The 26,323-nt window shown below is 43.0% G+C and overlaps 1 protein-coding gene across 14 annotated transcripts in view; it reads left to right on the plus strand.

Annotated features, from left to right (window-relative positions):
• Positions 1 to 26,323, plus strand: part of DEPDC5 (DEP domain containing 5, GATOR1 subcomplex subunit) — a 578,923-nt gene that overhangs the window by 462,586 nt on the left and 90,014 nt on the right. For all 14 annotated transcript variants that reach the window (XM_078667736.1, XM_078667740.1, XM_078667744.1 and 11 more), the window contains one exon: positions 14,358 to 14,529. In XM_078667736.1, the coding sequence (XP_078523862.1) occupies positions 14,358 to 14,529 (172 nt within the window). The remainder of the gene's footprint in view (positions 1 to 14,357; positions 14,530 to 26,323) is intronic.

Raw genomic sequence — 26,323 nt, forward strand, 5'->3', positions numbered from 1 at the left:
TTTGTATTTATCAAATAACCACAGACTACTGGAAAGTTTTAAAAGTTAATCTAGAATTCAGATTCGGAGAGCATACAATTTACCACCAAGAGGCAGTCAATGATCAAAATAACGAACAGCACATAACCATAAAGAAAGAACACTAAGGCAACCATTTATGAGTCTATAGGGAGGTAAGAACAAAAGGTAATATGCTAAGTGGATTCAGGAGTGGATCACAAATTAGACTTTTACCGTTTGGGAAATACTTCAAGAGTAAAAGATTGGAAATCATATACATCTATAGGAGGGGGAAAAAGTGGAACACGCTATAGTTCTAGCAATATTACTTCAAACAAATTCGAGAGGAGAAAATTATAAACCACATCTATTATTTCATAAACGGTATGGAGAATTGTACTAAAAGATAGGGTAACATAGGAACATGCTATAGAGAATAAATGTACGGCTTCTCATATAGAAGATTGCGGAAAGCATGGAAAATTAACGTATGCAAAGGTATGTCTTTATTAAAGCAAAGACAGAAAATAGAGAGTGCAGTATAGAGTTCTTAGCCCTATATATTTACCTAGAATGGTGTGAAGACCAACCCTGGCCACGGATCAGTCAAGGACAGGAAATACCCCAAGGAAGAACAGTCATCTATGGGACAGCAGGTGCAGATGGGACACCCCAGGACAGGACAGTAAAACCAGATTAGGATCAGGACAGGACCACCAAGGCACAACCAGCACCCGCAGTTCGGAAGCAACGCCTGCGCTCCACTCTCTCTGCAACTATCAGTCAGAACCCCGATTGGGTTAGCGGACTCTCCAGCAAAGTGCTCCGCCAGCACTTAAGGTTTAGTAAAACCTTAAAGTCTATGGTCAAATTCGGACAGAGTGCTCCGCAGCGCTCTGTATTCAATCACCTATTGAGTGCGTTGGGTCAGTGACAGATCAGCTATTCGGACAAGTCGGACAATTTCTCTAGCTAAACCTAGGCTAGTTATACTGTTTTCGGGTCAGTGTACCACCTCCCAAATGTTGCAAGTGTCAGAATCCCCAATTTCGATTGGTCCCCACCTAGGATAGGTTAACACACCAATCACAATTTACGTCTACAAGCCTAAATTTGCATGCTCTGGGACCGCCTAGTGATTTTGGGGTTCTCACGAGATATTTGACAGAATACAATAAGAAATAACAATTGTAGCGAGTTAGGAACAATTCAGCTCCATCTTGCTGGGTCAGAGGTTGCGTTCACAGGAGCCTCTTGACTGTGGCTGCCAGCTGGCTGAGTTCCACTGCTCAAGGTTGCCTTCTCTCTGCCTGCGCGACATGCGCGGTAGAGACTTTCAAGATGGTTCGCTTCTCCCTCAGACCCCCAATATCGCGGTACATGAAAAGTAAGCGAAAACAAATTAAAACATAGAAAATAAATGATTTCACTGTATACTATGAGTAACTACTTGGTGCTCCTTAAATTGAAAAAATATACTATGGCATTATAATTAGTGCAACAGACAAGAACACGAAAGCATCTGCGCAAGCTTCACCACGTTAGGACACAGACAACTATTTTAGACGCAAGTGCGCAGGCACAAGAATTCACACCAAAACTGCAACTACGTCACGTGAGTGTGACTAACGCATGCGCAGAAGAACTCATCAAGCGGCGGCCATTTTAGGGGCAAGGGTTATTTGAATTAGTAAACACATAGGCAAGCGTCACTACGACACTCAAATATAAAGATAAGGGAAAATTAGTAAGACGTACAGGTTGAGTTATGGGATTATAAGTTATTCGAGGTTCTTGATTTCAAGCAAGTCGCGTAATATGCGAAATCTTGCTTCATCATTATGTATATGTTTTATGTGCATATATTTATGTATCTATGTGTCTATTTACATACATACTAATGTATGTATATATATATATATATTTATGTATCCAATTTTGTCTATATATGTCTATGTATCAATATGTGTGTATGTACTTCCTTCCACAGTACAAATTCTTACAAATACTTAGCTTTTCATTTTCTCCTATGCAAGTTATACATTCCTGCCTAATTTGTGGAGTTCCCACTATCTCTGCCAGTTGTTTCTCAGGTACTGGTATTGGTTTTGCTGTGTTCAGCCAATGTCCATGACAGTATTCCTAATGCATTCACCACTGTGGATAGTGTCTTATATCCTTCCCTTTTGGCCCCGTCGGAAATGGCTTATCTTGTTATGGCTTTATGGGGTACTAAATTTTCCTCAGTAACCTTGTCTATTGACTTTGGTTTTCCTCTACTCACAACTGACCATGGTCTCATCCGTCCATGGGAGCGTACCCGTGTTCTGTTTATATTGTGTGATATCTTCAGACACATCTGTTTCTCTCCAGGGTAACTTTTTTATATGCCTTGCAATGTCTTCTTACTTAGTTTCCTGTGATCCTTACCACAGTTCCTAAGGTGCGGCGTTGCTTTTTCCTTCACATCATTTCCCCCGATCATCCGGTCTCTCTTGACTTATTGTAGACCGATTACTTCTATTCAGGGAACTCTGGCAAGTTCAGGTCGCAGGCCCTCCTCCGGGAATGGATTGCTATGGTATTTAATTCAAAGTTAAGAAATCTGCTGCTAGATGTTTCTATCATATGAATAAGTTGCTTACCTTCGGTAACGCCTTATCTGGTAGAGGCAGGATCTAACCGCAGATTCCTTATGGAGTGTAAACTGGTTTCTGTTCTTCACTAGAGATCCTTATCCTTCTGTGTGGCTGTCTTTCATAAGAGCTCATACTTGTTTCACACAAGATGTTTCCCCTTTTGAGCACACTGTCCCCATGTCCAGTTTCTATAGTGGCTGCACAGTGTTGGTGCAGAAAATAGTCACAGAAGAAACTGACGTCAACACGTTGGAGGAGAGCTTATATGTACTCTGGTGACATCAAATCTGGTCAACAACTTCTATTGAGGTTTTGTGGTACTGCTGTAAAACTTTGCCAGGATTCAGTGTGGTACCTGGGGAGAATTCACAGGTAAGGAATCTGGGGCTAGACCCTGTCTCCACCAGATAAGTTACCGAAGGTAAGTAACATATTCGTTTGTGACAGAGACATGGGCAGACCACACGTCTGGCCCAGACATGGTTACAGCCACACCATCTGGTTATACAATCTACAGAGCTGACAGACCAAATAGAAGGGGTGGTGGGCTAGCCATTATTTATCATATTAACATGTCAGCAATCTTTCGACCACGCTGTGAAGCATTCTCCTTCTCTATAAAAATTGCAAATTAACGGTCCTTAAGTGGCGTTCTTATCTATTGTCTTTTGGCTCTATACATATCTTCATGCAGGCCTTGTGCACTACACTGAAATTAGGTACACTTGCCATTGATTTCATTCTATTAGGTGACTTCAATTATCATCTAGAAAACCCCATAGAAAAAGACACAGAAGCTTTACTTGATCTGATGTCCAACTCTGGCCTCACACAGACAGTTGCAGGTCCAACCCACTCGGCAAGCTATTGTTTAGATGGGATTTTCACAAATAATCCCAGGCTAAAGGACATCAGCATCCTGCCGAATAACTGGTCTGACCAACAGGCCGTCATTATTTATTTATTTCTGAGGCCCCAATCACAAACAGGGAAAAACCTTCTTACTATACAAACTACTCGCCCCTGGCACAGGATGCTACCAGGCCAACTTAATCTTGGCGCAGTCGCAGCCTGTGTTGACCGAGGATGTAGATATCTTGGTCGAAAATTATTCAGCATGGATCTGTGCTGTGGTGAACATTTTGGCCCTGGCCAAGATATCCCATCTTAAGAGACAAAAACCATTCGCACTATGGTTTAATGAAAATCTTAGAACCCAAAAACAACGGTGCAGAAGGCACAAACATAAGTGGAGAAAAGACTACCTTCAGTCTGAGAAAGAAATTTACAAGCAGTGTATGGCAGAGTAAAAAACAATGCTTGAAAGAGAAAAATCCTCCTATTTTACAAAGAAAATTGAAGCTGCAAAAAACTAGGTGAATGAACTTTATCGAACTGTTAATAAGTTATCCTCCACCAGAGCAACAATCCACCAGCCAGTAGCCAATCATTCTGCAACAACTAAGCCAGTTTCATACAAAACAAAGTAGAAGAGGTATACAACATATTCTCTTCCACTAAAACTCCTTTGTTAGGGGACACAGCCTCTTAACCCACTCATCCCAAGCCTGGTTCCTTCGCAATATTCACTAACCCCACAATTGAGCAGGTTACTCTGCTCTTTAAAACTAAGAAGTCTGTGTCTCCTTGGCATCCGTGTCCTCCATCGGTGGCTAAATTACCACCTGACACCTATGCTGCCATTTTAACAGGTATTTTCCAACATAAGTCTGAAACCGGTTATTTTCCAATGCAATGGAAGATAGTGTCCATACTCCCACAGATAAAGAAGCGGTCCTCAGCCCAGCCGACCCAAACAGTTACCGCCCTATATCTCCCCTTCCTCTTCCAGCAAAGATTGTAGGAAAGATCATGAATCTACAATTGGCAACCTTCATATATGATAACGATGGACCCCCCAGTGGCCACAACACTGAGACAGACTTAATCATGGCTTCGAAAGTGTTCTGAGAAGCCCTTGTTCAAGGGGGAGCACAGCCCTTATATTATTAGCTCTATCAGCAGCTTTCAATACTGTCAAGCACAAGCACAAGCTGCTGATTCGCCACCTCTAGAATTTCAGAATAGGGGGAACCACCCTTGCCCTCCTGAGATCCTTTCTTGTCAATCGAGAACAATCGATGTACATAGAACGTATTTGTCACAACCTTGGCCAATCTCATTAGATCATTCGACTTCTCACTTGCGTCCTATGCCAATGATACTCAGATTGTGATTTCCCTGACCAAGAAAAGGCGGAACACGAACACCAGATTCCACGATTGTATGCAGGCAGTAAGTGACTGGATGGCCAAGCATAGCCTGAAGCTAAACACTGGGAAAACAGAGATTATCCTGCTCGGTAACCAAATCTCCTTCAGGTCCCCTTTGTGGCGGCCTCAGGAACTGGATACCCTTCCGACCCCGGTAAGGAAAGTCTGTAACCTGGGAGTTGTAGTTGATGGTAAATTTACATTTGGTACTCAGATATAGGTAAATGGGGTTACAGCCGCTTCTTTTTGTACTCTTAGGACCCTAAAGAAGATCCTCCCCTAAATTCCTTTGAATCTTCAGAAAACAGTAGTTACATCCATGGTCCTTTCGAGAATTGATTATTGTAATGGTCTCTACACTAACATGCAACACAAACATATGAATAAGCAGCAGCGCGACTGCTGTTAGGAGTGCCGAAATTTAAATCTGCTTCCATGGCACTCAAACAGTTGCACTGGTTACCAGTCAGACGCAGAATCATTTTCAGGCTATCTGCATCGCTTTTAAAGCACTAGGGCCAGACTACTTGAAAAATAAATTAAAATGGTATCGACCACCTAGGACGCTATGTTCCACCACAAGCAAAAGCACTACCAGCTCAAAATATGGACTCACCTCTTGGGGTGGAAGAAGCTTTGTGATTTGTGCATCCGAAACTTGGAACTCTCTAACCCTTTACATCGATTCCATGAATAACTATTTAGGAGCTTTTCAGGTCCCAGTGAGTATCAGGGCGAGGTTTCAGTTGAGCTAGCGCCATGACACCTCCGGGTATTCGTGCACTTTAGAAATAAATGTAACATAGTATAACAGTATCCTGGCACCACCGCTTTATGTTCTACACCCATGACAGTAGTCCTCTGTCCACCCTTAGAGCGTGCTTGGTGCACCCCCTCAGGTCATAGGATATGTCCTGAACCTTACATTGTCATGGACGAGCCTAGACTTGTGCACACATGCTAGATGACTTTGAAACTAGGGCCAAAATAAAAGTCTGATTTCCAGATTATTTATTTATTTATTTTATTTTTTTCGGAGTTTTATATAGCGCGAACTAGAACCGAACCGAATCAGTTATCAGAGCGCTTTACATAGCACCAGTTATGTTACATGAGGACACATTTTCATTTTTTAGGCACGGGGAGATTAAGTGATTTGCCCAGAATCACAGGGGGTTTTAGGCGTCGTTACCGAGACTCGAACCCAGATCCTCAGGTCCGAGGTCGAGCGCCTTAGCCGTTACGCCAACCCCTCTCCCCAGATTCATATGCAATGTGGCAACTGGGGCAGGAGAACATGTCTATACACTGTGCTTGGGAAAGTTCCATCCAAACAATAAGAGATTACAAGTAATTTAGGGTTTCTACAGGGTAATGTGTCAAGCTTTTATGTGCTATGGCAGCTGATAGTAAACTTTGGTGAATTATGGGTAGAGTTGGTAAGATTTGCTTTTCCACAGGTAGATATGCTGTCTTTTGTGTCAAATGAAAAAGACAACAGGTTTTGGTGTTCAATGGGAGGCCTTGATGTTGAATTGGAGATGGTGTGCTTTACTTGAGAAAGTAGTAAGCTTTTGTTTTCTCCTCAGGCGTTTGTATTCCTTATGAGCAGGTAGCGGGATTTAAACCTTAGCTTCAGGCAAAATGGCATTGTGCAGTGTTTCTGCAGGAGGATATAGCAGGCTTTAATGTTCCATGGGAGGATATAGGAGATTTTTGGTGTTTCATGAGAGTACAAGCCAAGCTTTGATGTTCAAGCAGATGCTGTGGCAGTCTATGGAATGATGCTGTAGACTTTGGCCCTTCATGGGATGGCAGTTTAGTATCTGTGGATAAATTGGAGTTTGAGGGCTGCAACAGCATCTTTGTATCCCTCTATTTAAATGAAATACCTTTCATTTACTCCTTCTGTTGGACTTTACCATTGGTAATCATCTAACCTACTTATTATATTTCTTCCACATCATGGCCCCACTACTAACACCATGTTTTAGCGCCAGATAATGGGTTAGTTGGTTCCACCAAGTTGCTTCAAGATAGAGAATGAAGACGACTTGGCATGGCTGCTTGTGTCCCTTGCATTCCTATTGGCTTCTTCTTCATCACTCCTGGGAGGACGCTAGTGAGTATTTGCTGTAGCTGCCTATAACCAGTGCATGTCTGTGGGCTGGTCACCTGTTGCTCCTGGAGGGCCACCAAGGACCAGTTACCTTGGCTGCATATATTGTTATTTTTATTCTCCTTGACATTTGGTACTTGTGTGGTGAAGCATCTGCCATTAGTAATAGCATTGTATCACCTTTAGCTAGTTCGAGTTATGACTTACAGGACGTGTCCATTGCACACGAGATCTCTTAAATGGGCTCCTTAGGAAATTAATACCAGTGAGCAAATACATAAATGTTTTATTTTCTTTGTTGGTGAAAAAGGACAGAAAGTGACTCACAGGCCTCAATATTAGGCCATAGCCCCCTCAATGTGAAATTTGCTACATTTGTTTCTCTTTCCTTTTCAGATTTTCTAGGTTTCATTATTTGTGGGATAACAGGCCTGTTATTAACCTCTTGACTGGTGCTCTCTGTAACCAGAGCGTACCTGTGGGTTGTTTCTCTGGGTTTCCTGGTTTGGACTAAACAGTGTATTTATCAGGGCTGCTTGCTCCCAGTTCATGGCTGTGAATTGCATCTCTGCGTGAACTCTGTGGAATAAACTCTGGCTACTTGTAACAAGTACATACGTGTGGGTTGCTCCTATGCCACTCAAACCCACCCAAAAGGCAGAACCTGTACCTTCTGATAGATAGTAACAAATGCAAAAAGAACAACTGATGGACGGAATGCAGAACAATGTCATACATTCACCCGCGTACAGAGATCTTGGCTTACATCCATCGTTTTTTTGCTCACCGTGCCATTCCAGTTTGGATCTAGCTATATGCAAATCAGTATTGACCCTGTGCCCAATGGGAACAGTCCAGCCCGAACTGCCAGACCAGGTCCTCCCTGGACTGGAAACAAGCATTCTAGGACCAGTTTCGGGCTTTCAGCTCTCATCAGCCAGGATAGCTTGACTCCAGTGGCATGGAGAGCACGGGACCTACGTCTGGGCATACCCGTCCCACTCGGGGTGACAAATGCAAAAAGAAAAATTGATGGACAGAATGCAGAACAATGCCATACATTCACCCCAGTACAGAGATCTGGGCCCAAATCCATTGTTTTTTTGCTCACCATGCCATTCCAGTTTGGACCTAGCCATATGCAAATCCCAAAACCTGTCCTAGGATGCTTGTTTCCGGGCCAGGGAGGACATGGCTTGGCAGTTCGAGCTGGACTGTTCCCATGAGGCACAGGTTCAAGACTGATTTGCATATGGCCAGGTCTAAACTGGGGTGGCATGGTGAGCAAAAGAATGATGGATTTAACATAGATCTCTTGACTGGGCATGAATGTTTTGATTTACTCTGCATTTCGTCCATCAATTGTGTGTCTTTTGCTTTCTCGCCGTAAGTGCGCAAGTTATACCCAGACATGGTGTAGTAACTGAGACCATTCAGGATGAAAGTTGCAGGTGAATTTCATTGATGCTAATAGGTGCTGCGCAGCAGCCGGCCCCCAGCCCTCACAGTTCTCGTAACAACATTCAAAGCCTAACATTCCAAAGAGAATGCCAGTGACCAGAACATCATGGCGCAGGCATTCTCAACCTTAAAGGAAGACACTACATTATCCACCCCCTCATAAACAACAACAAAATAAAAACAAGGAAGAAAAACAGAAAGAAAAATAAAAGCAGGAGACAGAATAATACAAATATTCTAACAATACTTAGCAGGAACAAAGCGTTGGCGGCAACTTCTGCGTAAACCCACAGTAGTAGGAAAGGATGAAGATGAAACATCATTAGAACTACACAAAGAATTTTGATTGATAGGTCCAGTGACTTTTACAACCCTAGAAATAGTCCACCAATTCTTTAAATTAACTCTTACAGCATTACCACATACTTTGTCAACAGTGAAAGGTTCATAGTATTTTGAGCTGCCTTTTTTACTGTGGACAGGAATCTATATGCATACAATATCAACAACAACAAAAGGTTGTGAGACACACCTTTTCCTGGAATCACAATAAAGTTTTTGTTGAGACTGTGCTTGAGTCACATTGCATCTCATGAACTCATCCACATCACACACTAAATCCAATTTCACCCATCTGGACAAACTTTTGAGCAAGGTTTCCTTTCTTGCAGTAGTTCGTAAGGAGACACTTTGGTGGTCGAGTGCGGCGTGGTGCGATAGAACCGTAACATGGATCTCACAGCATTCTGAACATTGCACCTTCCAGCTAAAGCCCACTGCACTCAGTTATTAAGTACTCTATTCATAAGCTCCACCAGACCATTGGTCTGTGGGTGATAAAGCGCACTTTGTGAATGTGTAATACCACCTTGGCGTAAAAATAAATCAAACTCTTGGCTAACAAATTGTACGTCATTGTCACTTACAATTGTAGAGGGAAACCCTTCACGCAAAAAAAGATCTTTCAAGAAGTCAATTACATTTCTTGAGTTGGGTTCATTAATAAAACGTATTTCTGGCCATTTTGAATAGTAATCTATAGCCACAATTGCAAATCTTGAATTAGCAGGAAGCATATTAATCGGTCCAACTAAGTCAATTCCAATCTTTTCCCAAGGTCTATTGGGTAGCTCGATAGGTTGAAGAGGTGGTGTATGAACTTTTAAACTCTTTTCAGAGTTGGAACAAACAACACGCTCCCCAACAAACATGTCAACATCTTTGTCCATTTGTGGCCACCAAAAGTGTTCACGTAATCTTCTCTTTGTAAATGTTTTGCCTAAATGACCTTCATGTGCACCCATGATCAACCTAGCTCTTATCACATCAGGAGGAACCAGTCTATCACCATGTACAAGCAGATCATCCTCGACAGAAAGTTCAACTGAGACTTTAACAAACGTAGAGAAAAATTAGGATTTTTCTCTTTCGGCCAACCACCTTTCACACAGTTAATAACTTCACAAAGTAAAGCATCTTTGGATAATAAGTCTCTCCACTCTGTCTCACTAACAGCACACATATCATCCAGTACAAGAGAAGCAACAAAACAATCCTCCTCATCATCATCCTCAATTTCGTTATCACACTCAACAGGGTGCCTAGAGAAATAATCCGCTCTCACATTCTTATTTCCAGGAATATAAGTGACCTCAAAATCGTATTGCAACAGTTTGGTTGACAAACGTGCATTCTCGGGGTATGATCTTTAAGTGTATCTCCAGGGAGAATAGACACTAGCGGACTGTGATCTTTGGGCAAATTGAAATGTTTTCCCCAAATGTACGGGCTAAATTTTCTTGTTGTCCATCAGAACGCCAACAACTCCCTCTCAATAACGGCGAAATTAAACTCCCAACCTCGTAATACCTTAGAGGCATAGCCTAAAGTGTTCTCATGTCAATTGATGTTTTGGGTGAGAACAGCATCCAAACCCACACCACTAGCATCCACTCCTTGCAATGATCATCCCAGAAGAAGGGAACACTTTTCTTGAGAATATCAGACAGGGGTTGTACTTTGGAGGCATAGTCAGGTATAACCCGTGAGTAAAACCCACACAAACCGATAAATGACTTAAGTCCAACCTTGTCCTTGGGAGCAGGACAATCTACTATCGCTTTAACAAGACCTGGTCTTGGTTCGATTCCATGTTCGGAAAGGATGTGACCTAGATACTCCACTTTCTGTACTTTGAAAACAAATTTCTCTTTTTTTAAAACAACGCCAGCATCACGCAAAACCTCTAACACACAAAACATGGTAGCATCATGTGATTCACAGGTCTCACCGTGAATTAAAACATCGTCTTGAAAAACAACAACCCCTTTGGTATTTTTAAGCAAGTTTGACATGATCCTCTGAAAAACTGCTGCCGCAGAGGCCAGATCAAACGGCATGCAGCAGTATTGGAAGCACCCAATAGGGGAAACAAAAGCATTGAGGTGTCTAGATGATGGGTCAAGAACCACCTGGTGATAAGCTGACGCCAAGTCCAATTTACTAAACCACTTCGAACCATTGCTTAATGATAGCATGTCTGGAATCTTTGGAAGGGGATGAGACTCAATCCAAATATTTTTATTAAGACTGTGCAAGTCTACACAGACACGAAGCTCACCATTTTTATTTTTGGCAACGACCAAGGGAGATACCCAAAGAGACAATTCTATTGGTTCAATGATTCCTTTCTTACAAAGGCCATTGAGCTCCTGTTCTAATTGCTCCCTAACACTAAATGGAACGTTTCTAAGCCTATGCTTAAAAGGTATAGCGTTATCTTTTGACCTTAATAACATGGGCGAATCCTTTAACCTGTCCAATACCATCACCAAATACAGAGGGAAAACGGTCAGTCAACATGTCAATAAAATCATCCGAACGAAGAATAGAAACCTGGCCTAAATACCATCTTAAAAAGTCCCTGGTGGACCCACCCAAGGATGTTTAAACCCTTGATAGCTACTTAGACTTTACCAAAAATCTTTCGTCCTCTAAATTCCAGTGAGTCCTCAAAATACCCCGCTAGTTCAATGGTCCTCCCTTCGTATGAAACTGGAGATCTATTTGTAGGTTGTAAAGGACGAGTTTCCCGAACTTCTTTGAATCTTTCTTGTGTTAACATAGTTATTCTCGCACCCGAGTCAACTAGCAAACAAACTTTCTTATTACCAATATCAACATAAGGATCTACACACTCATTCATTAGAATCAGTATTCATATCACCAACCGCAACAACCATGTCCCTCAAATTATCTTGCTAAAACCATCAGATTTGGATTCAGATACAGAAACATTCACAACAGAAGAAGATGTGTTGGTGACTTGTTTAGGATCTTGGGGAAAAGACCTGTTTCGCTTCCCATTTTGACAAACTGTTGCGAAATGTCCCAGTCTCCCACATACTCTGCAAATTAAATTTTTAGCTCGACAAGGGCTTCCTGATTTAAAATTAGGAAAATTACCACATTTAAAACAAAAATTAGTTTGTTTGAAAAACTTGTTTTCAAGTTGTGAAAAAGTGTTATTTTTAACCTCCTTGGACCTTACAACACTGACAGATTGATCGTTCATGGATGTGGATGAAGGTTCCTCATCAAGTTCCTTCACCGAACATTTTGAGAGTTCAATGCTTTTTGCGACACGAATAGTCTCCTCAAGAGTGGGATTCCTTAAAGAGAGTAACTTCTGTTGGATGCTCTTGTCAGTGCACTTGCAAATATACTGGTCTCTTACCAGCTGATCTCTAAACCCCTCGAACTGACATTCCGCACTCAAAATGCGCAGTGCAGAAATGAAACATTCCACCTTCTCTCCATGCCTCTGTTCTCCCTTAAAGAATTTATGCCTCTCAACGACCAGACTGGGTTGAATGTCAAATCGTAATTCCAACTTCTTGACTGTTTCCACATATTCATCAATTTCTTCTTCATCGGCTGCACGTACTAAAGGGGGTAAAATGTTTAAAAGTAGATCTCCCTTCAAACATCATCGTGAAGATAACATGTTCGCTGTTGTAATAATCTTGATTATGCGATATACCATACGCTTGGTGTGTGCATCACTGTGAATAAATATAATTTGCGCCAGGTGTGCGCATCACCATGAAGGTAATCTTTCACTCTTGTAGTAATGTATTGCAGGAACGTTACCTGAAATTAAAATGGTGTGCGTGTCACCGATTATAAGCACGAAAGATTCAGACTTGAAACAACATGTGCAACCAGGTGTGCGTGTCACCGATAACAAGCACAAAGGAAGTTGGATTTTGACTCGAAACAACATGTAAACAGTTGTGCGTGTCACCAATCACAAGCACCAAGGATATCGACTTGCCGGTAAAAAGAAAATGACACTCTCAGGGTTTATTTCTACTGCGACGAAATATGACACTCGCATGGTTTATTTTAACTCCGACGAAATGTCCAGAAGATCGCTGTAAAACCAACCATAAATTGACGTTGACCTCGAGCGTGAACACAGACGTAGTCAATTCAAAAAATGGTGTATACTTTTTTTTAATGCGCAAGTGAACGTTGCTTGAAACGCCCAAGATGGCGTGAAAGGAAGTCTAAAACGTCATCCCCCTTATGACGTGCTGTGACGGGGGTTAACTCTATGCCCTCTTCTTGCCGCTGCCGCATATAATTTTTTTTTTATTTCAAGGAAACCTCAATGCCTTCAGTTCTGGCGATATTTTCTCTCGATCTCACCAACAAAGACAACGTAATGACTGGATCGACAAGAATGCGCCAACTCGCTGATGAAAGTTGAGTTTCAGGTAAAAATGTCCTCTCTTCTTTCGTGAGTTCTGCAGACACCTGTCATCGATCGTCGCCACGTAATTTGTTGTAACAGACCATTCAGGATGAAAGTTGCAGGTGAAGTTTATTGATGCTAACAGGTGCTGCGCAGCAGCCGGCCCCCAGCCCTCACAGTTCTCGTAACGATCAACATTCAAAGCCTAACATTCCAAAGAGAATGCCAGTGACCAGAACATCATGGTGCAGGCATTCTAAACCTTAAAGGAAGACACTACACATGGGCTTGAGCAAACTGTGCCACTGGAATCAAGCTATCCTGGCTGATGAGGGGTGAAACCCCGAAACGGGACCTAGGATGCTTGTTTCCGGACCAGGGAGTACCTGGCTTGGCAGTTCGGGCTGGACTGTTCCCATGAGGCACAGGTTCAAGACTGATTTGCATATGGCCAGGTCTAAACTGGGGTGGCATGGTGAACAAAAGAATGATGGGTTTAACCCAGATCTCTTGACTGGGGGTGAATGTTTTCATTTGTTCTGCATTCTGTCTATCAATTATGTGTCTTTTGCTTTCTGATAAATGGTTAGCAAGACTACATGCACATCTGTCCATAGCTCTCCTTCATTCCACTCTAGGCATTGGTGCAGCTACACAATCATAGTAACATATGGAGGGCATTCCTCTACTCATTGTGATTGATGCCAAAACACTTTCCAGATAGGCCAAACTTTTAACCCACATCCTACCAGCCAGATAGAACAATACATGAAGGAAAACTTAATGTGTTATATTCCAGACTCCTCTTCGATCCACTAAACTCTTAGTTGAACAAACCAATGTCAGAATAAGGGCACCATGCTATTCAATCGCACACATCAACAGAACTCTTGCCACTTAGGTCAATTGTAATCCCCTACCTGCTATCATGTGCTTCTGTTCCTCCTCTGGGATATTAAAAACTGTATAAATTAAACTCCAGTAGAATTCAGTCATCTGTGTAAATGACCTGTCTTCTCTTTTTCGCTTCAGTCTGCTACAGGACTGTGCCAGTATCTGTATTACCATCTGCAAATGACTTACCTTTTCTTTATCTCCTCTCTTAGGTCCAGGGATGGCATCGCAAAGCCACATCCTGTGGATTTTTATTGGTTCCAGTTTTAGAAGGACCCTTTGCACTGCCTAGTTACCTCTATGGCGATCCACTCCGTGCCCAGCTCTTCATTCCTTTGAATGTCAGCTGCCTGCTCAAAGAGGGCTCGGAACACCTATTTGATGGTATGTAGCCAACCTTGAGAACAACTCTCTCCTTCTGGCATGTAAATTCATCCATGTTCTCAAGTCCTTTTCTTTTAAGTGGAGCATGTGAGGGCCACATGCAGCTGTTCCTCCCGTCTTTCCTGAAAGCAGTGAATCATCTACATACTCTTGATCTTAGCAGATAACAGAACTGAAGAACAGAGATCGGGTCTGTTTTATAAAGATAAGGGTAAAGAATATGGGTGGAATTCTACAAATATACCTGACTGTACTTTCACAGTTCACTAAACTGGTGTAACAATATTCCTTGAAACCCACGCTAGGTGTACGTTTCCAGACATACTATCCACCTGTCGTGTGACTTTTTTGAAGGCTCTGTTATCCCCTAGTGAGGAATTGTACACAGTGTACAATTTCACACCAGGGGTAGGGCATCTGAATGTGCAAAAGCCCGTTTTTTTAACTTTACATGTCTAACATTCTTTCCCATGGAGAAAGGCCTTTCACAGTAAACTCAGCAAATCTGGAGTGATTGATTCCCCCCCCCCCCCACCTCATTCTGGAAGAGGAGTTACTCTGCCCCTAGTCTTAAGTAAATCACCTACCTTTTTCCATGGGGAGGACAGGTGGGAGTTCAGTTTGTGAATGGCATTCATTAATTTACAAGGGTTCCCACAGCCTGTTCCATCCACTTCCCACTCCTTGTTTGGCATTTACTACTTCAGATTTTTCTGGATTCATGGCTGAAAAATATGCAACATTAAAACAATGTATCTGATAGAGACATCTGGCCGCAGAATCCTTAACTTTTGAATTCTCCCCTGGCGTCATACAACTCCGTATTGATGTCGACACCGCGTGACATCAGCGGAGTATTATAAGTCCACTCCGGTGCATGGATGTCAGTTTCTTCTTTTCCACCCTGCAACGTGGATCCGGAGAACCGACCTACCTTGAAATTCTTTGTCGATTGAAACTGCTTTTTTTTACTCATGTCTTCAGGCTTACTGCCTTGTGTGTCTTGTACATGACAGATGTTGGCTACGGACCCTCATTCAGTTTGCATGTGGTGTTTGCGAGAACACCACGATACCAAAGATTGCGGCTCCTGTCGGAAGCTGCAGCCGAAGATGCTTAAGGAACGTCGAATTAGACTCCTGGCGACGGTGTACTCGGGGGTTTTGCGACGGCCTCGGTTTTTCTCCTCGTATGGAGGGCTGTTCACAGGGCTGTTCCAGGAGCCAGAGCTGTTCCTGTGGAATTCATTTGCCATCGACATTCCAAGGTAAGCTTAGGCAGTTGAAGTCACGTCACCCCCGAGTTAGCCACATGGAGACTCAGTCTCCCATTCACCTGTTAAAGAAACGGTACATGACAAAAAACAGCTTCAATCTGTTCAATTCTTTGTGCTATCCAAAAAGTAAGATCCTCACGAATAGGAAGACATTTGCCCATCACTGAGTTAATCAGTTAATCATGAAGGGCCTAATCACAAGATCCCCAGCCTGAACCGGTGCCTGAGGAGCAGCTCCAGCCAGAGCTACCAAAAGTTCACGAGACATAAACTGTATGACTCATCTATGAAGATGTACTAACTATGTATATTGCAAACGTAGCTCTACAATAGTAATATTGAGATAATTAGGATGTGGTGTAAAACCGTCAAAAACAGACCAGGTAGCCCTATCAATAGACAAGAGACCCATTCGAACAACAGAGACCGGGTGGGGAAGGGCGGCATTAAACCAAATGGTATGCTTCAAGGACGTCAATGGAACCTCAATCAACTCATATGGACGATACGCTGCCCGAGGAGCAGCGGCCGTGTACGTATGAAAAAAATTATCATTAGCATTAACTGCTGGAAATGTAACCCAAGAATAAAATACCTCAAAGCGGTATGCTGTATCGGGTTCCACTATGAAAATAAAAGTCACCCCCGCATTGGGGACCCAGACTTAGTCAAATGTTGCGTAACCGCCATCCGGCTATGCGCCGCAATAGCGACTGGTTGCGCCATATTATATAGAAAGTCAAAGAAAATGGTGGCGCAAAATGGGTCTGAGAAACCTCTTAGAATTCAAGCTTGAAAAACCTATAGAAATAGGCCTATTCCCAAACTGTACGAGGCACAGCCCATCCGCCACAGGTGTCTCTGTGAGGCTTCGAACGGGTATTGTGGATGAGCACAACCGCTACTCAGTGGGCCCCTGAATAAGTACCTGACCAAACATTGGTGGCGCCATGTTGCAGGGATTCTGCGCAAACACAGAACTATGCATAGGATTATGGGACCTCGGTATATATGGACTGAGTCATCCTACTACTTTAGTACCCATGAGCCAAGAACAGACTAGCTATAGTGTCTCACTTGCCCTTCAACTCACTTACAGAGGAACAAGTGATTAGACCCCGGAACACAACACTTCCGACTCTCTCAGGAATCGCGGTTACAAGACACACCCTTTTGCTCACACTCTTGTACTTGTCCACAATAAGATCTAACAGAGACACATACAAGTTTAAAATATTTATTTTCAATAACGTGCTCTAATATGCAGTATACGGGCCATAATAAGCAAAATAATGCATAACACAAATACGGTCAGCAAAGCAAGTAATCCGTAGAGCATAAAAAGAGCTGTCCTAGTGAGAGACAGAATAGCCTAACCTCCCTCCCGCCCCTTGCATAGATGCAGGAAGATTATATATATTAGAAGATCTCTGGGTGTTATCTGCAGACATCGTACCTCAGTGTATAGGCGATAGTTCTACATCATAGGTGCTGTCATGCTCCTCTCCCTGGAATGGTCCCTCTCCAAGTGTGTCCTACTTATCAGTGTATTCCGATAAGTCCAAAGTACATATTCCCAAACAACAGCTGCAACTATATGTTTTGTCTCGGTGCTAGGGCCGGACCAGAACAAAATAACTAGGGGCATTGTTGTTCGACCTTGTTCGCAGTGTTCAGACTAAATCCTAGGAACCTGCAAAGCGTGAAAACACAGCAGTGGGTTCTCATGTGAAAGTATCAAACAAAATATTTGCAAAATAAGCTCATGTAGTAATGTGTGCAAAACATTGGACAGTCTACAGCATGGTCATGCTAACTTAGGGAAGACGCCAATGTCTCCATGGGTCACGTGACAGTTGGTGTCACCCGATATGGTATTCCTGCGGTTAGCAGATTTTATTGTTTCAATACTGTCGATGACAGGGTGTGTTGCACAAGGATACCTATTTTCGTTCCCTTTTTTCCTCTGATGATGGGCTTCATGCTCAGGAGGTCATTTGCTTGTGGTATTTTCTTCCAGTTAGGAAGTTTCCCCATCTCACCTACTCCTTTGGAAACATTTTGGAATGTTGGTAAGCATTTCTTCTGACTTTCGTTATCTCTTATAGAGACATCTTGTTTATGCCCTCGGTGCGAGCTTCTATACAGAGAGAATGCTTGTACTTTTCGGCTACTGTGAGTTTCCAGTTAGGTGAAGTTTGCACTCTTCTCGGCAGCCTATGTTTCTGACCTGTCCGAGGTTCCCACTAGGACATTCTTTTTTGATCTGTCCTTCAGTTGTTACAGCCCTTTTTGCTATTTTTTGGCAGGGTACACTTTTCATTGAATTTCTATTGTGCACGACTGGTTTTCCTGTAAGTTCTACTACTATTTTTGATGGAGGTTATACCAACTCTGCCATGTTGTGTGATCCTTGCCTGTGCATTGGATCGTGTTCCCTTAATACGTTATCTTCTTTCTTGTAGCCTTTACCTATGGCAGGGTCCAGATCTCTGTTTCGTATTCTTTCCAATACTTATATTAGCAATTGTTACCTCCGTGTTTGAGGCATGCCTGCTGTAGATACACATGCTCTGCATACTCCTGCCAAGTTTTTTTTCTTCGAAGAATTAATTTCAAGTCACGAGGTAGGTTGACTCCTCCTTTCAGTGATAGTGGGCATTGGGCATCGACTCTATTGTTAGATTGTTTTCTTTCCGCCATCAGGTTCAAATGTGTATTGCTGCACTACTATTTGAAACCATTAATTAGGATCTCTTCAGTACCTAATTCACTCTACACTCGTAGGCATTGTTTTGATCACATCTTCTATCATCCGCGTGTCAAAATTTGGAAAACTTTAATTATAGAATTGGGCGACTCTAATCATGGCCTTCGGGCTAAGCCCGTTTTGTTTATCTGACTTCCACTCGAAGAGCCTTCATTGATTCTACTGCCGATGGAACTTACTTCATTTCAATTCTGTCCGAGGGGCTATTGACAATACCTGCACACCGACCTTCCTAAAGTTGGTAACCTTTGCCTCTCACCCGGACCATAAAGAAGAAGACTGCAATGCTTGTCGGTCGCATCAGCAGAGTTCGTGGATACCCCTGAAAACTTTGGAGAAGATATCGAGCAAGTTGAAATGGAAGCGTCAGCAGCGGAAGAGGAAGAAGCCTTCTCTGTCCGGGACTCTGATTCTGAGTTAGAGATTGAACTAGAGTCCCACGACGTTCCAGCTGGGCACGGTGCCAAAGCCCCTTTGCCCACAAAATCCTCTTCCACCAAACAAAAGGCTTCTCGACCACCACTATCAGGCCATGGTGCACCGAGGCTCTGATTCCAAAGCCCCGTTCTTTGGCTCGGCACCGAAACAGCAAGTCAAGCCTTCAGACTCGAGCTGAGATGATACCCCTTTGGTTCCAAAACCTTCGGTTCCGAAAGCTAAAAAGGACAAATCCAGTTTGGTACCAGAAATTTCAGCATCCTAAACAGAAAGCTGCATCTTTAAAGCCACTGGAGCCAAATCTGGAAACCATGGAACAAAAGCTGGATTAAAAACAGAAAAAAATCCATATAAATCCTGCCACTGGATATATTACAACAAAATCAGTGATACTGTACTCCAAAAAGAAAATAGACAACGGATATAAAATCCCACTTTAAAAGAAGGCCATGGCTACTAGCCTTATTCAGATCTAACCAACGAGAGAGTTAGGGTTATGAAGCCACTCTTCTACCCCTATCAATTATAATACAACAACTAAAGAGTGACTGCAACTGCGACTGTTAAAGTGATAACTATCAATTTCTTGTGATCTACACAGTGTTCAAAAAAGGAGATAAAGTATTAAAGAAAATAAAGGGAACGGGAAGGAAAAACTCTATTTCTTAAAAGAACCCTCACTCACCCTAGTGGTGACATGCTTCATCATGGGATTCCCACAGGGGAGACCGAGTCCCGGAGCTGGTTTTTTCTGAAGTCAGAATGTGTGTGCTCTAGTGTTTACCTTTTGTTACTATGACATAGTGGTTCTAATAAAAACTACTACGTAGCCCACACTTGTTTTTAATGTGAACAGCTGGCCCATTAATAAAGTTTTGTTTTTTTAGGCAGCTGGGATCTTTTAAATCTTGCACTCACAACACTAGAGCACACACATCCAATGCACTTCAGATTATCCTGATGAAACATAAGAAACGAAACTCTGGACCCTTCGACATCCTACTCAACGTAGAAGACTGAAGAATCTCCCTTGTGGTCAAGGAATGACCACCCTGTGCAAACAGGCACCATCCAGCACCTCGACGTCTGCTTTGTTGCAGTTCCCGCCGGAACTCGAGCGACAGAGATCGACAAGATCAAGCTTGCCTGCCTTCTAACAGCCCGATCCACAGTCCCTGCAGAGCTGAGACCCGTGGAGGCGACCGGAAGCGTGGGGCACGCCATCTTGAAAAGACCACGAGACGCTGACCGTGCAACCCACGAGTGACCCTCGAAGCTGTACACCGGGGTTTGAGAAGCCCCAACCCTGAGCCACTCTTGCACCGAAGTTCAGCCCTCCACACTCGACGAGTGCTGCGTGGGGCCCTTCTGCTTCTTTTGGCTCAACGCGTTGGCCTGGTCACTTGCCAGCTGGCTTGTGGCCCCTGTGCCGACGAAAACCGAAATACGACTTGTGATTCTGGTTGCTCCAGATTTGCACCCACTCCCCTGAAAAGGAGTACCCACTCTGACCCTCCTGGTCCGAGTGAGAAGCAATCTTCCAGTTCCGCGTGGATTGCTTTTGCCAAGTGTTGTTTGCTCCAATCTTGAAGCCGACAGCGCCGATGGCGAGAGCCTTCGTGGGACAGATCGTGACCCGCTCCTGGACGTCGCAGATGCCCCAGAGCCCACGTGACAACGGAGAGAAGCTCCTCGACAACCACCTGATTGCGCCCGACATTGCCTGGTTCCGTCCTGGTTCCACCCTGGTCACGGCTGAGTGACCCAGACTCTGTCCCCTCTGCTTTCAGGTACTTTACGACTCTGATCCACCCTTGGATCACACCGAACACTTCTCCTTCCCATCGCCTGCAGCATCTTCAGCTTCAAGCACCCAGAACCTTCACGACGAAACCCGACGCCACTTCGACCCTATGCACCCGCTTCCTGTGGGTGAGGTAACATTGCAACGCCGGTGTTCCCACACTGGTACACACCTCTAGGGTCTGTGTCTAAAGTTTTGTCCTTCTAGGTTCAGCGGAAGTATCCTAAAACTCTATTTGTGTAACTTTTACGCACCATTGACTTGCATTGGTGCATGCGTGTGCTTTAAGCACTGCACCCGAATCCCGCGGGCTTTTCCCGACTTCAGCATTGCTTGTCCCGACTGCTCCCAGCGATTCCCTAGGCCCTAGGCCTAACCACTGTTCGATTGGTATCTCTTATACCACTTTCTTAGTATATGGTCTGAGTGGCCCCTCGCCCTCATCCATAATTGTGCAACTTTGTATGTTATACTGTGCTTTTGATTTAACGCTTGTGCTCCTTTGTTCATAAAGAATACTGGGGATTATTTTAAGTAATAAATACATATATTTTTATAATATATACTTGTGTGGTGTCCTTTCATTTGATATTACAGGACTGTGATTGGTAAAACAGCTCGCTTAACACGACCTCTTGAGTTAAGCCTTCAAGGCTGCTTAGTCTATGCTACTGCTAGAGATCGCGGGTCACCCGACCAATAATGTCGCCACTTCTGGCTTCGGGCCCATATACTTTACTTCACCATATACATTGATCAGATGACCACGCAATCTACTACCAATAATTGTGAGTTCCCTTTCGATTTATTTCCAGTGTACCCAACTTACCATCCACCGTTATGGGTACCTATGACCACGATGGGTCAGGGAGCTAGCTGTAAAAGGAAAGGCAGCAAAATACAAACCCAACTTATATACTTTATTTTATGAAATGACCACGGACAACTGGAAGTTTTGAAAGTTTATCTTAAATTCAAGTAAAAGGCAGTCATACAGCTTTATCAAAAGAAATACTAGTGCGACAGGGAACCCGCTAAGTGAGAGGAAAACTAAGATAAGGGCAAAGTGAACACGCTATAAATCTGAGTTACTTTAGTCAGTTTTACGAGAGAGAAACCAAGACCATATCAGGAAATTGCAAACTGTAATACAGAAAATGATTTCTAAAAGGTAGGGTAACATAGGAACACGCTATGAAATCAAATGCAAATGACTATTGAAATGCAATGGTTGCAGGAGAAAGCATGGAAAATTATTCACGAGCAAGGGTATGTCTTTATTGAAGCAAAGACAGAAAAATAGGAAGGTGCAGTTTAAGAACTTAGAACAATATTTACCTAGACTGGTGTGAAAACCAACCCTGGCCACGGGTCAGTTAAGAACAGGAAAACCCTCAAGGAAGGATAACCCTCAGTGGGACAGCAGGTGCAGAATGGACACCTCAGGACAGGACAGGAAACCCAGATTCAGATCAGGACAGGACCACCAGGATACGACCAGCACCCACAGTTCGGAAGCAACGCCTGCGCTCCACCCTCTCTGCAGCTATCAGTCAGGACCCCGATTGGGTCAGCGAATTCCCCAGCAAAGTGCTCCGCCAGCACTTAAGGTTCAGTAAAACCTTCAGAGTCTATGGTCAAATTTCGGACAGAGAGCTCCGCAGCACCTCTGTATCAAGTCACCTATTGAGTGCGTTGGGTCAGTGACAGGTCAGCTATTCAGACAAGTCGGACAATTTCTCTAGCTAAACCTAGGCTAGATATACTCTTTTGGGTCAGTGTACCACCCCCCAATGTTGCAAAGTGTCAGAATCCCCAAATTTCGATTGGTCCTAAGGTAGGATTTGGTTAACGCACCAATCAGAACAGACTATTCTAAGGCCTAATTTGCATGTTAAGGTGCCGCCTAGCAAGATTGGGGTTCCCATGAGAAAGTCGCACGGAATACAATGAAACTTATACATTTGTAACAACATAGGGACATTAGCTCCATCCTCCTGGGTCAGAGGTAATTCTCTCAGGAGCATCTCGACTGTGGTTGCCAGCTGGCTGAGTTCCACGGACCAAGTCTGTCTTTGGCCTTGCATCTTGAGCATGCGCAGAAAGGACCTTCAAAATGGCTCACGACCCATTCGGACCCCCATTTCCCGTGTTACATGAAAAGTAAGCGAAAACAAATTAGTACATAAAAATAAATGAATGTATTACATGTCCTGATTTCACAATACAAGTTTCATCATTATAAAAATATACTATGCGTTAATGATAAGTGCAACGAATAATTTCACAAGAGCAGCAGCACAAAGCTTCACCACGTTAATACAAATATGCGCCATCTTGTGGCTATTACGCATGCGCACCCTTTCCCTCCAAAACTATCTCTAAGTGTAGTCACGTGAGTGTGACTGACGCATGCGCAGAAGAGGAAAGTCAAGCAGCGGCCATTTTAGGGACACAGATTAATCGTATTAGTAAAACACATATGCAAGCGTCTCTATGATACATATATATCGGAAATAAAGATATTAGTAAAACGTACAATTCGTTACGAGGTTACAACGGTTTCGAGGTTCATGAATCGAGCAAGTCGCGATGCGAAATCTTGCTCTATCAATCCCCTCTTTGATGATATTTACTATCATCACAAAAAATGGAACCAGATGCCAACTTTCTTTCACACCTTGTACATTTCTATCTCTTCCAACAAGCGATTCAGCTTCTCTTTTTCATTTTGGGTAGGGTGAGAATTTTTCACCTTTTTATAAATCTGATTATTCATTTCTTCCAATTCAAGTTCATCCGCACTCCGTTTCACTCCTCTTGCATTCACCTGATACTTCTTAGTATGCTTTCGACATTTGCAACAGACGAATATGAGAAATAGGATAAGACCTATCACTCCAATTGGCATCAGTACCTTTAACAATAAGCTTTTACCTAAACTACCAAACCAATGACCTACATTGGAGAGACCATCAACCAGTCTCTTCCAGGCACTGTCAACCTCGAGTGGTTTGAGTTCCTTTTCCAAATTAGTAATGTTTTTCACATATCTTTTGAGCTGTACACTTTTGTCCGGAATGTAAGTGCAACAATGTTGCGCCTTCAACATCCGGCAGACTCCGCCCTCTTTTGCTAATAAGGTGTCAAGAGCAAGTCTGTTCTGCAAAACCATTGATCTGATCGCAACCATTTCGGTATTGACCAGCAGAAATCCATGAGCTGTGTCAGTAGACAACACATCCACTATTGTGGATAATTTGCAAATTCTGTGAGTGTTCAGAACCACTCCCACTCCAGGTATCAGTGCACTAAAAATACTACCCATTATTTCACCTACACTTTCTCTTTTACTACGCACTAAGCCATTAGTATTTTCACTGCTTCCAGCAATTTCATTCACATGGTATATTCTCTGGAAAACAATGCCAAAATAGCAGCTTCCATACCAGTGATCCGGCAATTTGAAATAAGCCTTGTCTCCACATATATAATAAATTCCAGGAAACACAGGCTCTGACCCATTTTTGAATCCCCAACCTCCAATTACCTTATAATTGTGCGCACATTGACTGGAACCAATGAAAATGTTATTATAATAACTAGTCTTCTCGCGATGAAGACAGAGTTTCCCTTTCTTCTCGAAATCCAGCAACAAAGCAGGCCCTGCCCCGCCATTTGAGGTGCTTTCCATGTTTTCAGCCCATTTAGGTGTTTTCTGCCTTTTGTCATTTGCCTTTCTTTGGAAACTCTCCCTTCTTTTCTCTGCCATGTTCAAAAATATCTTTTCTTGTTCATGTAATGTACAGGTCAAGTTATCTCTGTGTGTTTCAGCTATGTCTATATTTCTTATAGTCAGAAAATAGTCTCCTATATATCGTATTATGTCACTTCTAGTATGTACAGGATTCAGATTTCCACGTATAGGAAGTTCAGAAAAGATCATGTCATTGTTAGAGTAATAGTACTGTAACGGTCCTCTTTTGTAAAATAAGCTTGCTAAAATACTACAGGAGATTCCATAGGTCAGAGGTAGGTGATGATATGTCACGCCTTCAGCCACAGAAGTAGGTAGCTTCATGCAGACATAGCAATCTTCTATTTCCATAGTTTCTACATAATGCACTAACAGATTTGCGAAAACATTTAAGTGTGTCTGGTTTCTAACTCCGTGGTAATGTAGTCCTTCCTCATCTGATGCTTCTAAGTCTCGTTTTGTCTGTCTGAGTGCTTTTTCACGTCTTTCTACACTTCGTGTTGTCAGTTCTTCAGTATCAGTAGTCTGAGTAGGGTCAATATTAGTATTTTTGCTAACCATAAAAGGAATGAAAACTGTTAATCCTATCCAGATTACTATAACTATAACTATACTACATATGCACACCTTGCAGCATGTTTTGCAACAACTGCGGCTAGGTCTACTACTCACATTTGAATCAGACATTTTGGCTCAGAATAAAATTTTAACCCCTCTTTGTGGCTTTGCCCCGGTATTTTTATGTTGAGCAATTTCACGGCGGCTATTCCTCTTCTTCTGCCGAGTAATCAGTAATCTGTTCTCTGTCGCTTTCGTCAGTAATATCAAGATCTTCAAAGTTTTCCAAAATTAAGTAGGTCCACTCCGGATCCTTGTATTTTTCGTTTTGTCTTTTTATTCGCTCACTCCTTCTCTTGGAGCTATCTTCAGGTATTTCTGCAATTCGGGGACTTTTCCTTATATCTGCAAGTTTCTCTTGGACTGTTTTTATTCTTAATTTTAGTCTCTTAATATACCTTGGCTCAATGTGCTTCTTTTTCTTGAGTCTTTTAGCTGGCACTGTTATTTGGCTTTCTTCTAATGTCCTTTTATTTTCATTTGTTTGTGGCACTTCAATTTCTGCCTTCTCCCTTTCTGTCTGACTAGTCCCAGGTCTTGTATCTATTTCTTCTGCCTGGTTACTAAGCTGGCCTGGTTCAGGTGAATTTTGACTTTTGCTTTTGAATGTCTCTGTTTCTGTGTCCTGAACGCGTTCTTCTAGTTCTGCCTGATCCTGCTCGAGCACTTCGATCCCTTGATTTTCTTCTGCTCGAACTATTACACTATGTCTAGTCTGTCCCTTTTCGACATCAGGAGTCAGCGGAGGAGTATCGATCACTTGTTCTGTCCCTGTCTGACCTTCTTCTTCGTCCTCAGATTTGATGTGAATCTCAATGATCTGAGGGTCTTCGCCTGTGCCTTGCTCGACCTCTCTATTCCACTCCCTGTCTTCTCTTATTCGCTCTCTTGTTCTGAGTGGGTCTCCCGGAAGGTCGATTATGGGTATCCAATCTTCTGGCCAAATCCTCTGCAGCTCGTCATCAGCTACTTTTGGACCAACAGCGGTGGGATCCTCAGCAGTACTAGTGCTTGGCCACAGGTCATCAGTTACCCCTGGACCAACGCCTACGGGACCCTCAATGGGACTGGTGCTCGGCCGTCTGATATCAGCTACTTCAGGACCAACAGCTGTCGACCCCTCAGCTGGAC

This window comes from Lissotriton helveticus, chromosome 11 (assembly GCF_964261635.1).
Source record: "Lissotriton helveticus chromosome 11, aLisHel1.1, whole genome shotgun sequence".
NCBI classification, from domain to species: Eukaryota; Metazoa; Chordata; class Amphibia; order Caudata; family Salamandridae; genus Lissotriton; species Lissotriton helveticus.